Source organism: Barbus barbus (genome assembly GCF_936440315.1).
Source record: "Barbus barbus genome assembly, chromosome: 19".
NCBI classification, from domain to species: Eukaryota; Metazoa; Chordata; class Actinopteri; order Cypriniformes; family Cyprinidae; genus Barbus; species Barbus barbus.
This window is the reverse complement of record NC_136747.1, coordinates 21259547-21277670: the sequence shown is the minus strand read 5'-3', so window position 1 is coordinate 21277670 and position 18124 is coordinate 21259547. Positions and strand designations below refer to the sequence as shown.

Here is an 18124-nt window from a genome sequence, read left to right as displayed (position 1 = left end):
TATGAGAAATTACGAGAGATGTGAATAAAGACTGTCAGTCAATGGTTCAGAAATTATTATTTCAAGAAATGTAAAGCGTTTTGGCTCGTCTATTTCCTGTTCTGAGGGAGGGAAGTGGGTAGGCCTATAATTCTTAATATTTTTTAATTGACACAATATTTTAGTTTGCCTTTTGTAGATTTTTTTCATTAGATCAAATAACATTTTAATCTCTCATATGGTCATGTTACAACGTGACCCTCAGATCTTACAATGTACCCCACCTGGGGCATGTTGTCACATTTCACTTCCATTCTTTTGGAGTAGGCTAAATAAAGAAAAACATAGGCCTACACTGTAATTATGAAACAAAGTTACACATTTGTTCTAGATACGTGTGAAATTATTGTGGATAAAAATGACTCTGAACCCCATGTGGATTACACATATACACTTCCGGGGGAAGTCGTGGCCTAATGGTTAGAGATTTGGACTCGTAATCGAAAGGTTGCGGGTTCGAGTCCCCGGCCGGCAGGGATTGTAGGTGGGGGAGTGAATGTCCAGCGCTCTCTCCACCCTCAGTACCATGACTGAGGTGCCCTTGAGCAAGACACCGAACCCCCAACTGCTCCCCGGGCGCCGCAGCATAAATGGCTGCCCACTGTTCCGGGTGTGTGTTCACGGTGTGTGTGTGTGTGCATTTGTTCACTACTCACTGCTGTGTGTGTGTGCACTTGGATGGGTTAAACGCAGAGCACCAATTTCGAGTATGGGTCACCATACTTGACAATACGTCACGACGACATACTGACAAACTCAAAAAATTAGGTTATGCTCCGCTCTCCCTTACAGTATAGAGGCTCTCCCTTACAGCTCTCAGATTACTTCAACTAATTTAAAATGTGTTTAAACAACTACATTGGGATATAGCTAAAATTAACCTTCAAAAAGCACACAACTCGGAAAAAAAATTTATTTAGACAATTGAGATAAAATTTTTCTTTTATCTCACAATAGCGACTTTATTTTTTGCGTTGGTATCAGTGAATATGCATGAATAAAGAAGGGTGGAGATGGCACAATGTGAATGAACTAAAACGTCCGAAACATTCTTCCTTCCTCATTTTAGTCATTCCTTAACGTCGATGGCTGCGGATAGGAAAAAAAGAAAAGTAGATTTTTTTCCCCCTTCTAGCTGTTTTAGGCTATTCATTAGGCTTAAATGAAATCTATGCTTGAAAATCCATTACATGTCAGTTACATATAAGAAAGTCTGTGTCCAACCGGTTACTAAATTATTTCTACAACCAGACAAATGCCACTTGAATTGGTGAAGATCCGTGAGTTTAACAAGGAGAACTTGAAAGCCTGTGGGTTGAAATTAATTGGTCATGTAATGGAAGAATTTAAAAAAAGAGCATACACATATGCAATGTTCAATGTTCAGTTTACTTATGCAGCACATTTACAACAACTTTAGTTGACCAAAGTGCTGTACATAAAACATAAACCTAATTACAGCATTTAAAACCTTAAAACAACCCAATCACCTAACAATTAAAAGCACGGGAGAAAATATGAGTTTTTAACAAACATTTAAATTCAGACACTGTTGAAGCAATTTTGACAGATAGAGGCAGAGTGTTCCATAATTTGGGACCAACAACAGAGAAGATGTTCTGTTCGGATCAAATGGCAAAATTTACATTTTAGTCTTGTTCTGGGAACCCACAACATATGTGTAGTCCAAGAGCTCAGTGACCCAACAGGATTGTAAGCAACCCTTAGAGATATTGAGGAGAAAGACAATTTACAGCCTTGTACACAAAAAGCTAAATTTTAAACCCAATACGATGTGAGCAAATGGGCAGCCGCATTTTGAACCAACTGAAGTCAATGTATAGATGAGACCGGCAAGTCATAATAAAGCGAGTTACAATAATCGAGTCGCGAAGAGATGAAAGCATGTGTTTACAGTCTCAAAACTCTTCCTGCTCAGGAAGGGTTTAACCTTCGCTAATCTACAAAGATGGTAGAAGCCGGAGCTCACAGTGGCATTAATTTGTTTATCTAGCTTCAGTTCGCAGTCAAGTACAAATCCCAGATCTTTAGGGTCGTGGACTTGAAATGGGGTAAGAGAGCCCAAATCAGTTGTGCTCAAGTCAGTTTTGCCATTTGATCTGAACAGAACAATGTGTTTTATCATTATTTAGATGTGGAAAATTATTTGTAAGCCATGTTTTCAGTTCAAGGAGACAGGCAGTTAAATGATTTACAGCAGAATTATCATTACGCTTAAGTGGTATATAAAGCTGAGTATCATCAGCGTAATAATAATAATAATAACAATAACAATAATCTAGTCTTTTAAACTTTAACTTTTTTTCAAGATTCTCAGCATCCTTTTTCTGCCTTCCGTTTGAGAAACGGCCAATAAGACCTCTCGAGCTGTCTTAAATAACTGGGAGAGTTAGAGTGATTCTTAGCTTTAAGAAATGTGATAACTTGCTTTTATACTTAAGTTTGCAAGTAGGAGTACATTTCATGAATTTTCAGCACTTAAGACTAAAATGGCACTTTTATGTAGTGTGTAATATTACTTTTTATAGGAATATTGCACTTTTGGTATAATTCAACATGAGTAATTCAATAACAGTCCAATGGTTTTACTGAGTTTAAAGATTTGCTGTGTATGAAGCACTCAGAAGTGCTGTTTACATTTGTATATTTAGGCTTGAAAGCAAGCAACACATTTGATACTGCAGTTTGATGCAGTGTTCTTAGTTTCTAAATTCAGTTATCTTTTTTCAGGCTGCTTATGGTATTGATTTAGTATTTATTCGTTAATATAAATAATTGTATATTAAAATACTGTAATTCCATAAATAAAATGTGCCAGAACTATTGTGTTCTTTCCAAAAGAATGGCCTTTTAAGTACTGAATATTACAAACCTTGCAACCACTTTATATATCTGTCTGATTACACCTCAGTCTCCAGCAAACTCATAAGCACATTCCTGGCATCTTCTGCTATGTCATTCAGAGCACTCTTCAGCATTGTTGACACAGCCCAAAAGGACATTGCTCCTGCCACTACAGCACCTAAAATGGGTACAAACCTAACAACAGACTCAACAGCATCTTCTGTTATCAGAAAGGATATATTTCTTAGTATGGTTATGATTGACCCTGTGCATATTCCTTTATACCAAGCTGACTTAATCAGACTCTCGACAGTCTCTATTCTCTTCCCATATCTTTCACAGAGCTTCTCTATAGACTCCTTATCAAGACCAAAGGCGATGCAGTATTTCTCTATCTCAAATGCTATGATGGCTAAATCCACAGCAATTGAAAGACCAGGAACAGGAACAGCAGCCACACAAGCAGACAGCAAGGCAACTATTCCAATGTCCTCCTCTAGAGCTTTCTTCTTTTTCTCATTAATCTCCAATGTAATATTTGGCAAAGCCAACATCAGCACACGTCTCTTATGCTGTGGAAGCTCTTTCTCCATCCTCTCCTGCAGAACATTTAAATCATACTTTCCGAGCTCCCAGCTAGAGACCAGAAACACAACAGGATCTTCTATACCAATCTTTCTCAGACCTATAAAAAGGAAAAAGGTATTGTGAATTTTGTAATCATTAACAAAGGATTATTGTATTTTTCATGTACAATATGCCTATTATCATGAATTCTACAATCATGTAATATCAGTTTTAGATGGCCAAAGATATATCCACAATACAGCATAATGTTAAGGACAACCTCAAAAATGTAACTGTAATTGTGTTTGTCAAAACATTGCCATTTCATTAACTTAATGAACCAACCGTTTTCACAGTCCTCTCGGATGGTATCCAGTGTCTTTTTCAGGTCAAAGTTTTTCTTTCTATTTTCAGCCTCAATGCTCAAGTCAATCTTGGAACGAACATAATAAAATATTTTTCCCATCCTCATAATCTCTGTGGCCAGCTGAGTGTGGCATTCTCTGAACCGATCTGAAGCAATGATGATGAAAAAATCATAGCGTTCAAACTGAACCAGTTTAAGGTACTCATCAGCTTTGAAATTTGGTGTTCCAATGCCAGGAAGATCCCACACTTTCATATTTTTGTATTTTGGGTGAAGGTAAACCTCTGGTTCTGTAGTGGTCTCCACTACACCAGTTTTAGCAGAGCCCTCTTCTTCATCTCCTAAACCCCTGAACGCATTGACAAACGTGGACTTTCCAGAGCCAGACTCTCCTGTCACACCAATGTTTAGTTCTACAAGATCCTGCTTTTTAAGGTATTCTTTGATCGTGTTTATTGCTGATGGGAGATCCTGAGTAGAGATGGAATCTTTAATACCCTCCAAGTCCTCCTGGGATATTATACAATAATCTTCAAATGTAGCCATCTAAAAAAGAAACATCAACTATGTTTGTTGAATTATCTTGAGCAGAAATAATTTCTTGAAGTTTTTTCAAATCATCTACAAAGCTATCAACAGATGACATCTAAAAATGTGCTGGCATATACAAATCATCTACAAATTATCTGTTGTTGCATGTAACACAAGTGCAAAGATGTAGTTCTGTCATGACAACTCTTGGAGAGTTTAGCATGGTAATGTACATGACGATGTTAATATGTTTGGTCTTGGTGGAATAGATATGCTATGCTGCTACTGTGGCAGACCTGCCACTGCCAATACATACATAGGCATGCTGCTGTGAGAATGTAAGATATACTGCTGCTGCTCCAAAGAGTCATGTGAACCACATATATTACTTTATATGTGTGCCTGGGCTATCATGATGACCAACTTAACTTAGAATGTGTGCAATATGTGTAGTTAACAAATATACATATGTTGAAAGCTGATGAGATCCCAGCATCAACATGAGTAAAATATCATTACTTAAGTCATTTGATAACTGTCATTGACATAACTTGTATACTCTTATTGGCGAACCCCGGATAAAATTTTTAATTAATTAGGCAGACCACGCAGTATGCACAGTGATATAGATGTTGATTTCAGATACTTTCTGAAGTACACTGCTTCTGCTACAGCAAGCACTAGCCAAGTATTTTAATATTAAGCAGCAAGCTCATTGGCTGCTGATACGAAAAGAAACAAATCAGCTGTGCCATGTGAATAATGATGTCATTATGTCAGATTGAGTTAGAATCTATTGGACTGTGCCATCTAGAGTTTCATGACAGAACTTTGGATATATCATAGAGATATAATTCTTACCTTTGTCCTTCTGATTCAAAGCTTAAAGCTCAGTTGTTTCCTCAGGGGTGCAAATGCTATTTAAAGAAAGTTTCAGTTAGAAAATTACTGGTGGGACCTATATATTAAAAAAAAAAAAGAGTACAAATGAATCATAAAAAATTTCCTTTTTTTTGGATGTTGAAGTAATAAGAAATTCAGAAAAAAAACCTCATTCCTACCAAATATTTCGGAGGAAGACTGCTCTGCCAAGATGCAACTCAAAATCTGTGAATGTATACACCTAAAAATCAAACCAGACATATATGATCACAATGGGATACACCCAAATGCTTTCACTTTCACTGTTATGAACAACCATAGTAACTACACTAAGAGGCAAGTAAATGGCTCTTTTGTTATAACATAGGTGAACATGGCAGGAGAGGACCTGCACTCATTAAAAAGACTGAAGACCACATAAATTATGCATTGGTAAATGTGCAGTTTGGTCTTGGACTGATAATCAAAACAACAGAAGTACTGGTCTGTAATCGCATAAAATCTGAATTATAGTTTAAAAGTATAACAGTATGTTGAAATAATTTGGGAATAAATATACTTAAATTGAGATGGTAAGGTTTTATTTTGTGAGGTTCCAGTCTCAATAGGTTTAATTTAATTTAAATATGTAATATAATTCAATGCTTAGGGTACAACGGGGCTAAAGGCCCCCCTTAAGAAAAAATTTACTATTCACTGCGCCTAAAATGTATAGTTGCAGAAAAGATGTATACGTTGTATTGAACATTAATGCAGCAACAGATTTTGTGTGAAAATAAGTCATTCAAGTTGTATATTTTGTTTAAAAATCGTATAAATGTATGAGGTGGCAAGAGGGGCCTTTTACCATGGGGTAAAAGGCACACGGTATTGATACAAATACTTCAGCTAAAATAATGTTTTTTAAAATAATGTTTAAGTTAATACTTGTTCAAAACAATCACTTTAGCAAAGTTTGTAGTATTTTCCGCTTATTTTGAAAAATAAAAATAATTTTTTGTTCAATAAATATACTGTCATTAAAATGTTAATATATAAAAAATATATTTTAAAATACAGAGACAAAATCATTTTAATAAATTAGGACTCTGAAAGTATTGACGGAGATCCAATAATAATTGAATATATATTTACAGTAGTAACAACAAATTATATTTTATTATATGATATGATAAATATCATGTTTTTAAATATGATGGTTTCATTCTAAACACGGTGATTATCTCTAATATGGACACCTAACATAATATATGATTTACCATCTGAATCTAACTATGCCATGTCAACAAATGGAAAAGTCAGCGATCTATTAATTATAATGTTAATTACTGTGTGCCTTTAGCCCCAACAGCAGGGGCACTTTTTACCCCAAATACCATACTTTTACATATTTAAAAACTGTTGCTTTAATTTAAACTGAAAATCACAAAGACATTTGTCTCAAAATATGTGCATTAATTTAAGCGATTCTCATTTGCTACTTAAATCTACAACATTTTAAAAAACATAAAATATTAGATCAAGTAAGCACAGAATCAACTTTGCACTGATGCGCGCGATCGCGTCAAAGATCAGATAAATATACACGTGCATCTTGAAAAGCTGATGTTTTGGAACGTGCCAAGCCATGTTTTTGTGCCATCTAGTGGTTTAGATGAAAATAATATCAAAGGCGCCTTTTACCCCGGGGCGCCTTTAGGCCCGTTGTACCCATGTCAAGTCAACTTTATTTTGCATAGCGTTTTATACAATACAGATTGTGTCAAAGCAGCTTTACAGCGACAAACAGAATAGTTTGTTAATAATGCGAGTGGACAACAACAAACATTAATTTTCAGGGCCGAAGAGGTAGTCTCTAGGTGACGATCTCATGGTTAAAACTTATGTATACTCACCTGAGATGAAGACACCGGTCATATCAGTAACTTTATAAAAACTGCTTTATTCTACATTGATATGTGATGCGAGTATTGAATGTGTGGAACAAGAATATAGAACATACAAAGGCAATAACATAAATACAATAATAACAAGGAAGTAAAACGTGTGAAATGAAGATAAAAGGTAAGATCAATCATATTTGTATTTATACGGTTCAATTACATTGTACGTGGTAATCATGATCAACCAAATGATCCTGCAGGGCGGACAGTTGTGCAGCAAGGTGTTCATGCAGAGCACTTCCATTTATAGTCTCCCTAGCCCTTCTTCTTGCTCAGGTTGCTCTTCTTCTACTGCCATAATGTCATCATTGCCTGTAGGGGCGCAGATGGTTTAAGAGTCTAGTTTTGACGCGTGCTTCTGCCTTGAATAAAAATAAATACACTGTCCATACCTTCGGGATAAATTCAGATATGCCAATCTATTTATTATCTAGTTTGTTTGGCCTTCCATTGCGCACCTTTAACTAATCATTCCCTTACTTAAATACTCAAAAATAATAATAAAACCAAAATTACAACTCCATATAATGGCTCCAACATTGCCACTACAAATGTTATGCAGTATGGTGCATGCCAACACAACATCTGGGACGAATGAAGGGTCAACCTCCAGGGCATGGAAGAAGATGGCCCTCCACCTGTCCTTCATAATGCCAAATGCTCGCTCAGTGACTGAGCAGGCTTTGGCATGATGAGCATTAAAGCTGTAAAGCCCCAAAAGTGATTATTTAAATACTATTTAAATATAAGAAACATGTAATGATGCTTAATTTTAGTTTAATCTTTTTCCAAATCTCTGTTGTGCCACTTCTCTTACAGGCTGCTTGTAGGTGTAATGAGTCCACTGAAGGCGAGCGTAGTGATGAACCCAAGTGCAGTTTATTTACAATGGTGAGATCCAAAATACAAACAATCCAAATGAAGACTTGGCGTGGAACAGACTTGGCATGGCATGAACAGACTAGACGTGGCATGAAACAAACTAGACTCACCAACAGTAGGTAACAACATTAATACACGACAAAGAACTAAAGGCAAAGACATGGCTACTTAAAACAAACAATGAGGGTCACATGACAATAGTGAATATAAACTAACACACAAAGCAGAAGATTTTGCTTTAATAAAACTAATGAGCTCAGTAGGTTCTGCAGCACGAACACAGGCACGTAGTCTGACATTGTTGTTGTTGTTGTCGCTGTTATGTGACGTAGTGGTGGCTGATTAGGGGCGAGACGTGGGCTGATGACGTCATCGTTTCAGAAAATATACGGATTCGCCGTCTACACGAAAACATGAAACCGGCGTTTTCTAATTTATCCACCCTGGGACCCGGTTTCAAAAATGATCGGTTTCACTCTTCGAAAACGCCGGTTTCGTGTGGACGAAACGCCTATACGGTAAAAAATTTATGCGTATACAGAGAAACCCGTCTTCATGTGGACGGGGCCTAAAATGTGTAGTTTTATCACACAGCACAATGCTACGGATGTCGCAAGTTTTGAGGGAGCGTGCAATTGGTATGCTGACTGCAGGAATGTCCACCAGAGCTGTTGCCCGTGAATTGAATGTTCATTTCTCTACAATAAGCCATCTCCAAAGGCGTTTCAGAGAATTTGGCAGTACAACCAACCGGCCTCACAACTGCAGACCACGTATAACCACACCAGCCCAGGACCTCCACATCCAGCATCTTCACCTCCAAGATCGTCTGAGACAGCCACCCGGACAGCTGCTGCAACAATCAGTTTGCATAACCAAAGAATTTCTGCACAAACTGTCAGAAACTGTCTCATGGAAGCTCATCTGCATGCTCGTCATCCTCATCGGGGTCTCGACCTGACTCCAGTGTGTCGTTGTAACCGACTTGAGTGGGCAAATGCTCACATTCGATGGCGTCTGGCACTTTGGAGAGGTGTTCTCTTCACGGATGAATACCGGTTTTCACTGTACAGGGCAGATGGCAGAGCATGTATGGCGTCGTGTGGGTGAGCGGTTTGCTGATGTCAAGGTTGTGGATCGAGTGGCCCATGGTGGTGGTGGGGTTATGGTATGGGCAGGCGTATGTTATGGACAACGAACACCGGTGCATTTTATTGATGGGAAAAAAAAGTCAGTATCTGGTGTGACCACCATTTGCCTCATTAAGTGCAACACATCTCCTTCGCATAGAGTTGATCAGGTTGTTGATTGTGGCCTGTGGAATGTTGGTCCACTCCTCTTTAATGGCTGTGCGAAGTTGCTGGATATTGGCAGGAACTGGAACACGCTGTCATAAGCGCAGATCCAGAGCATCCCAAACATGCTCAATGGGTGAAATGTCCGGTGAGTATGCTGGCCATTCAAGAACTGGGATGTTTTCAGCTTCCAGGAATTGTGTACAGATCCTTGCAACATGGGGCCGTGCATTATCATGCTGCAACATGAGGTGATGGTCGTGGATGAATGGCACAACAATGGTCCTCAAGATCTCGTCACGGTATCTGTGCATCAATAAAATGCACCTGTGCTCGTTGTCCATAACATACGCCTGCAAAAACTCATTCTTGGCTTAGTTCCAGTCAATTTTTTATGCCCTTCACTCACAAAATTCCGTCTCATTTACTCAGATGTATGTCATTGATTATGTTGCATGAGGGCCCACTACTGGACAAACCCTTGCAAATGGGCTGAATTGAAATGTCCTAAGCCCTTTATCACTTAGGCCCCGTTTACTCTTGTGCATTTTCGCTTTAAAATGCATAACTTTTAGTACGGTTATGTCTATCGTTTACACTACTCCGGCGTTTTTGAGGTCGGAAATGGAGACTTTTGAAAACGATGGCATGGCTGCCCACATTCTCTCCAAGCATACTTGATGACCATGTAAACAATAACATCATGCTCATTGTTGTACCCATAGATATGTATGGGTAGAGATTCCCCATTTGATTGCTCCAAGCACGCAGACGCGTCCACCATCTATATAATAGGGGATCTACCTTTACAAATCTATGGTTGTACCTGCATGAATGGTCACGTGACATGCCTTTTTTGGTTGTGTAGTGTAAACGGAGATAATTTTGGAAACGGCAGTGTAAACGGGGCTCATTTTCATTCTAAAATGCCGTTTTAAAATGAAAATGCACTAGTGTAAACAGGGCCTTAGAATCCGCTATGGAGTTGGTTTATCGTTTACATTTTTCCCTGACGAATTTGTTTGGTGCAGCATTCTATATGTACAGTATATAGGTATGTTTGGGCTGTTATAAATGTAAAATTTATATATTATAGAGTTGTTTGGGGTGGGGACGAATTAAACGCGATCTTCAATGACATCATTATCTTGTTGCATTATGGTCTATGGAGTGGCCTGAGGTGTTCATATGAAGCAGCCTTGCTTCCTCCATCAAAATCGAAGGGTCAAGGGTCTGTCCATATAGTTTTCCCTTGTCCACTTCATGAATGGCTTCATTTCGCATTTCGAAATGACATCAGGGATTCCACCGAGGGTAAGTGCTTGGAGAAGTTTGCGAGTACATGTCTAAAAGTGGAGTGGAACACAGCCCTTCTCCTTTTCCCATCACATATCATATTGAAAAGGCATTTATTTTCAATAGAAGTAAAGGAAATAGCCTATTTGAAAAGTGGAAATAAAACGCCTAATTAATAATACAGTGCTATTGGGTATGGTTAGGGGTAGGTGTAGGGAGGGCTTTGTTCTAGTAAAGTGGCATCAATTTAATAATATCTATAAACATAGGTTACACACAATACGCATGCTTTTTTTATAATGTTTAATATACACTCAGTATGTCATTGTATACTTTTTTTTTTACAATGTGTAATATAATATTGAAAACAATAGTAACTACAGTTATTTATCAGAATGTTACAATTATTAATCCATCAAATCTTAAACATTTAATTTGTTTGTATTTTTCTTCAAATGTAAGTTGCTTTGGATAAAATTACCTGTTAGTAATTGCATGTAAACAAATCTATCATAAATGGGTAACACTTTATTTTAAGGTGTCCTTGAACCACGTTATATGCACTTTACTACTATAATAACAATAAATTATGCATAATTACTTGCAAGTAACCCTAAGCCAAACCCGAAACCTAACCATATAGTAAGTGTGTGTAGCTAATTAATATTAGTTAAATGTAATTAATATTAATATTACTTAAAATGTATAAATTACACTGTAACAAGGACACCTTAAAATAAAGTGTAACCCCTAAATGTCTATTAGATATTTTGCCATTAAATGTGATAAACAAATATACTTGTCTTCAAATACCCCAAAAGCAGTTCGTTATAATGATGTTGAATATTTTTATTATTTTTTACAGCTACACTTCAGTCTCCAATGAAGCCATCAGCACATTCCTAGCATCCTCAGCTATGTCATTCAGAGCTCTCTTCAGCATTCTTGAGACAGTCAGATAAGACAAACCTCCTGCCACCAAAGAGCCAACAATGGGTATGAAGCTCACAAGTAATTCTACCGCATCTTCTGATATCAGAAGGGATGCAGCACCCAGCAAGGTTAATATTGAATTTGGGTTTATACCCTGATGAAGAGGAGACTTCATTAGACTCTTCAATTCCTCTATGGTCTTCCCAGATCTTTCACAGAGCCTCTGCAGTGATGGATCATCCAGACCAAATGCACGGTAGTACTTTCTCAGCTCATCAGCTATAATGGCTATATCTGCAGCGATCGAAAGACCAGGGAGAGGAATAGCTGCCACACAAGCAGACAGGAAGGCAACTTTTCCAATGTTTTCCTCTAGAGCTTTCTTCTTTTTCTCATTAATCTCCAACGTAATATTCGGCAAAGCCAACATCAGCACTCGTCTCTTATGCTGTGGAAGTTCCTTCTCCATCCACTCCTGCAGAACATTTAAATCATACTTTCCGAGCTCCCAGCCAGAGATCAGGAAAACGACAGGATCCTTTATACCGATCTTTCTCAGACCTAGACAGAATCAGGACAGGACATGGTGAAATATCAGAAAAGGATTTTTATGTTTTTATATGAATAATTATATATATAAAAAAAATGACAATTGTTTTTACATGAGAAAGACAACATCTACATCTCTTTGTTGCTCAAAACATTGTCATGAGAACTGAACTAACTAACCTTTTTGGCAGTCCTTTCGGATGGTATCCAGAGTCGTTTTCTGGTCAAAATTCTTCTTCCTCTTCTCAGCGGCAATGCAAAAGTCAATCTTGGAACGAACAAAATAAAACTTTTTCCCCATTCTCATGATCTCTTTGGCCAGCTGAATGTGGCATTCTCTGAACCGATCTGAAGCAATGATGATGAAAAAATCATAACACTTAAACTCAACCCGTTCAAGATACTCATCAGCTTTAAAGTTTGGTGTTCCAATGCCAGGGAGATCCCACACTTTGACATTTTTGTATTTTGGGTGAAGGTAAACTTCAGGCACCATAGTGGTTTCTACTGGGCCAGTTTTAGCAGAGCCCTCTTCTTCATCTCCTAAACCCCTGAATGCATTGACAAACGTGGACTTTCCAGAGCCAGACTCTCCCGTCACACCAATGTTTAGTTCTACAAGATCCTGCTTTTTGAAGTATTCCTTGATTGTGTTTATCGCTGATGGGAGATCCTGAGTAGAGATGGAATCTTTAATATCCTCCAAGTGCTCCTGGGTTATTACACAATCTTCAAATGTAGCCATCTAAAAAAAGAAACATGTCAACTGTGTTATAAAAAGTATTGTAAAGTTAAAAATAGGCCTTTCAAATGCAAAAATGAATTAAGAAACACCTGCAATGAATATAATGTGTAATGTATGACCTATAAAGCCTACAAATAACCTAATAAAGCAATATTTTTTAATGTATATTATTTATTATAATTTCAAAAGTAATATGCATCTTCACCCCACTAAAAGTGTGTCAGATCATGAAGGTTAAATTATGTTACAGTTAAATAGTTGAAGAGCTAAACCATTTTAATGTGACTTATTTCAGCTGAAACTCCCATTTTAGCCGAAGGGAGAAATATCTTTGTCACAATGAAACCTTAACTTTAGAAGTTCTGTATGGATTTATAAGTTATAAATTACATTTACGTTTCGTCAATGATTTGCCCTTATCCACTTTAACAATCTCCAGTCATATTAATTTTATGCCATGTTGAAATATTCCAAGAGTTCATGATTGTGAAATCGTAATGACCTTTGACACTCCAATTTAGCTATCTGGCCCATATACTGTATCTGCCTAATGCCCCGCTGTATCAGATATCACTCTGTTTCGAAATAAATGGTTGTTATTGTGATCCTTGAATTATTTACAATAATTACAATATGATAAAATAGAAATCTTACCTTTCTTCAAACCACTAAAAGCTTCCGAGCACAAGACACAGGAAGAATTAAGCTAATAGACCAAGAGGAGAAGTGCTGTATTTCCTTCACAGATGTGAAATTCACAGCTGTATGAAAAGTTTGAAACACATTCAATACAGCTAAATTATGTGAAACTTGATTCTTTAGGTATTTTCAATGTTAGATTTGTTTGCTAAAAGAACAAAAAGCTGACCAATGCATCACTATGTCAGTATTTAAGGCGATTTGATAAATATAGGCCTATTTACACAAGATAGCTACTCGTTTATATTCTGCCAGCTCACACTTAATGTTTTATTTATATCCATATCGATAGTATGAATTATTGATTCATAGAAGTTAATGGCTACCAGAAAATCGTATTATTGCAGTGTATATCCAGAAGAATACTACTATAAGGAGTACAAATGCATCGCAATGAAGACAAGTAGCGTGTATAGTTCTTACCAAATTGTTCGGAGCAATCCACACAGCAGCTGAAATGACTTGTGTTCTTTGAAAATGATCTTGAAATGAACTTTTGGACGGAAAACCGAGGCGAGCTCCACCCAAGAAATACTTTCACTTTCGCTTCTATTAATCATCATAGTGACGAAAGTCAAAGGCACATAAATATTTACCAGTTTTTTTTTTTGATAGGCTATATATCATTGACAGCAATTACTAATTTCAAACGCAACGCAACACAATCAGGAACAACAAGTACTTATTCAAAACAAAGAACATAGGCTATTGTACTTAAACGACTTCTGCAATGTTTTTCTTTTTTTTTCAGACGACATTCTTGTTATGGTATTCCCTTTGGGACTGAGTATGGGATATGGTAATATCATGTAGGCCTAGCCCATGTTTCTCAGTTAATATAAACTCTTACCTCGCCACTTCAAAGGGTCCTTCGGATTGAAGGGGTGTTGAAGGGTACAATTTTGCGCAGGTTTAATGTTTTGCTCGACAAGATGACCCAAGAAGTTCGTTTCAAAGCACAGTTTTTGGTCCCAAACCTCGTTCCTGCAGTACTCCCAACACTGCACATTTTGCGTTCCCCCCTTAATCAAACACACCTGATTTAACTCGTCAGCTGATTGGCAGAGATTCAAATGATGCTATAAGGCCGTGTGCCAAACAAAACACCTTTAGTGAACGGGACGAAATTCTGCGAGAAGCACAGATTGTTTTGATGCAGCAACAAATATGTACGTTAACAAATATGCACGTGTAGCAGACTTAACAATTAAGCACGTGTGCAGCTATTCTATTCACTTAACTGTAGGGGACTCCAAAGTCTCAAAAATACACAAATTGCTTTAAATTTAGCTTGCAATATCCCTACGTATTTACACGTTTTTAGTCGTTTGTTTGTTTTTACCAGCTGCCAAACGAAGAGACAAGATAAAACACTCAACCCAATGTGATATTTTTAAATGTGATATTTTTAAATGTAATATAATGTACTGAGAAGAGTCTGATTCTGTTTGTGCTCGAGAGTGAACGGATGCAAAATCTCCAACTCGCAGGTAGGCCTACAGTCAAATATCATAAGTAAAGCAGTGTGGCGTCTGAGGCCATGATGTTGCATTAGCCTACTGATCGAAGGGGAAAGTAAATTACACGAGAGAGGGTCCAAATCAAACACTGGGCTATCTCGTAATTAAATAATATCCTATGTACACATATTTTTGTTGGGAAAAAAAGAACAAAATGAAAGTAATGCGAGATCGTGACCTAACAGAAATTTGCAACACAGTGACTTATTTTGCCAAACTTAAAATTAGCTAGGCTATTACTTTTTCCCAAACTCTAGGACGCTTATAAAAGCATTTGATTAGGCCTACATGTAAACAGAATGCATCAAAAAGCGAAATGCACCCAGAGACAGAAATTCTTGTTATAGGCAAGTAAATATACCCGTAGTTATTTGTTCATATCCGCACAAAAACGCGCGAGCGACTCAACGCGTCACAAATCAAAGCCAATCAAAACATACCTTGCACATTCACGACTTCTATAATGGTTTTAAAGAAGGTCTCCTTATTACAGTATTCACTTGAGGGATTTGTCATATAAGATCAATGCTTCACTCTCAATCTCCGCGTATTCATTAATATGCATGAGGAGCGGTCCAATTATAATTCAGTAACCTTTCATGGTTATGGGCATCTACATGATTGCATTCTAAATATAGGCCTAACTTGTTCGACCTTCAGTTAATAATGCCAGAATGAAAATCCTGTGTGTCTTCTTAATTTATGTTTTGACAAAAATATATTGTTTTCCTGTAGCCCAAATAGTAGAGCATGGCGCTAGCAACGCCAAGGTCATGGGTTCGATTCCCAGGGAAAGCAAGAGCTGATAAAATGTAAAAACTGTAACTTGAATGCAATGTAAGTCGCTTTGGATAAAAGCGTCTGCTAAATGCATAAATATAAATATAAAATATAAATATTGCTATAGAGGTAACATACCATATTTGAGAGCGTAAAGCACAATTGCTAGTCATTTGATATTAAATGTTTGTATAGATTCCAAACAAATAAATGAATTAATGAATAAATACATCGACTACACTGTTACAGTTACTAGATACATAGTTTAATATATATCTCAAAAGGTGCAATAAAGCAATGCTTTTAACTTTCCACCAGAGGTCTCTATCGCATTACTGATTTTCTGTGACTTCCGATCTAAACGGTCTCGATCACTTCAGACCTCTTAATATGCTTTTTGCATTGGTGTAGTAGGAGGCTCAGGTGGTGTTGCATTTACAGCAAAGACGACACGATGACCTTTACTGAAAAGCTTCGGTTAAATGGAGAGTCTGACAATAAATTAATGTGAGGGAGGAGAAATGGGGTCATAACCTGTGACTACCTCGTTGAAAGAAAATTGTGAAACAGATGTGACTGTTTTATGCCAAGATAAAGATCATAGTGAGATCTGGATATATTTGCACAACATGGGTCTATTTGCTGTCTGCTTTCACACTGGCCAGAGAAAATAATGTACAAGCTAAAGAATACAGATTGTTAAATGTTTCTATTACAAAGGGGCTTGGCCAGGTGTATAGGCAATACCCTCTACAGACTACAAAATATACAGTTAAATGGCTGTGTGAATGACAAAGACCGTATGAACCCCATTAAAACACTGTGACATCCAGTTCATTTTGCTTATAGTAACTAGTTTCCTGAAAGATGTTTGGTCTTTTTGTTAATTTATGTTTGACTAACTATAATACAAACACTTCTTTATCTTTTTCTGACTGAATGCCAACCATCTGTCCTGCTGTTGATAGTGTAATGTATTTCACTTGAGATGATGGCAAGAACAAGGACTGAAATGGGGAAATTCTAATCGGTGTAGCTTCGTCAGCACAGTCCTTATCTGGTGTTTCTGTTTACTGAACCTCTGTCCTGCCATTATTTTCAACCCCCAATTGAGATTTGCTAGTGTGTGTGCTTGTTCCATTGTATCGAGTGTTATGAGTTTTATTTTGAAACCTATAGCTTTTGTTTAGGGAGTCTTAAGGGATTGTTGGGGATAGATATCGCACTAAAACAACTTTGAAAGCCTATCTCTCTCACTTACACAAGCACACACATGCATCAGTACACTGTGTTCCGAGAACGACACGTCTAGCTCTTAGAATGTTCTATCCTGCCTCAGCACTATTTCCCAGCTACGTGTGCTGCATGAGACACGTAACATCATGACATCTTATACATCTCAGAAAGATCAGTTACATTTGCAGCAGTTGCACACAATACACAAATGTATTTGCAAGTGGATAATAATAGTTTGAATATAAGACAGACACACACACTATTATTACCGGTTGATTATTATCAGAAGTTGTAGTATTATATACCCAACCCAACCAAAAAAAAAAAAAAAATGCACTTCTTGTACTAGCCTACTAATACTGATTATTATACTATTATTTCTATTGTAATTATGATGTCTTTACTATATGTCTTTAAGCGTTCATACCGTGTCCTTTTATTAACTGAATGTGCAATTGCAATATTTTAGACCAAGTAAGGATGCTTGCTTTTTTCTAGTCACAACTCTGTGTTTTGATGTCTTATAGGCTATTTCAGAAATCATGTAGCGTGTTTTCTATCCAATGTTTAGTATCAGAACTAGCGATTCGTGAATTAATCCCTAATCGGTCAGGCATGCAAAAAAAAAAAAAAAGTGTTGAATTGTTTGGTTCAGTCTGATTCATTTTTTCACAATTCACTCACGCACTGAATCGTTTGCAGCGGTTTCGCACCCTTACATATAGGCTAATTGATAAGACAGAAAACCAAAAATATTACTGACTGACATTTACATATAATACATTGTATTAAATGTATCTGTCAGCGATGAAGCAGCTCTTTATTGCGCGCGTGCGGTGCAGCTTGAATGAGCAAGATTTCTGGTAAATACATTTATACATTTATCAAAAAATAGTATCAAAATATCAGGACAATTTTAATTTAAGTACTACGTGAAAGTACGGTGGCCGAGAGAGCTCAACGCGCTGCAACTTCAGAAAATACATGCAAATAGA

At 37.1% G+C, this 18124-nt stretch overlaps 2 protein-coding genes across 4 annotated transcripts; both read right to left on the bottom strand.

Moving 5' to 3' along the window:
• Nucleotides 1-1408: 1408 nt before the first annotated feature.
• Nucleotides 1409-14812, bottom strand: LOC306885847 (interferon-inducible GTPase 5-like). Its single transcript, XM_079442631.1, has 5 exons — nt 14444-14812; nt 5431-5492; nt 5231-5286; nt 3817-4384; nt 1409-3589 (listed from the first exon to the last, which is right to left on the bottom strand). The coding sequence occupies exons 4-5, from the start codon at nt 4382-4384 to the stop codon at nt 2961-2963; spliced, it is 1197 nt and encodes a 398-aa protein (XP_079298757.1). The 5' UTR covers nt 5231-5286; nt 5431-5492; nt 14444-14812; the 3' UTR covers nt 1409-2960.
• On the bottom strand, nt 10963-14814 carry LOC306885848 (interferon-inducible GTPase 5-like). Of its 3 annotated transcripts, XM_079442632.1 has the most exons (4): nt 14017-14144; nt 13549-13655; nt 12330-12894; nt 10963-12161 (listed from the first exon to the last, which is right to left on the bottom strand). In XM_079442632.1, exons 3-4 carry the CDS (start codon nt 12892-12894, stop codon nt 11533-11535), a joined length of 1194 nt encoding a protein of 397 aa, XP_079298758.1. In that variant the 5' UTR covers nt 13549-13655; nt 14017-14144; the 3' UTR covers nt 10963-11532. The 3 variants fall into 3 exon arrangements, with proteins under 3 accessions (XP_079298758.1, XP_079298760.1, XP_079298759.1); XM_079442634.1 differs by lacking the exons at nt 13549-13655; nt 14017-14144 and adding an exon at nt 14444-14814; XM_079442633.1 differs by lacking the exon at nt 13549-13655 and having other exon boundaries at nt 14017-14159.
• Nucleotides 14815-18124: the final 3310 nt, after the last annotated feature.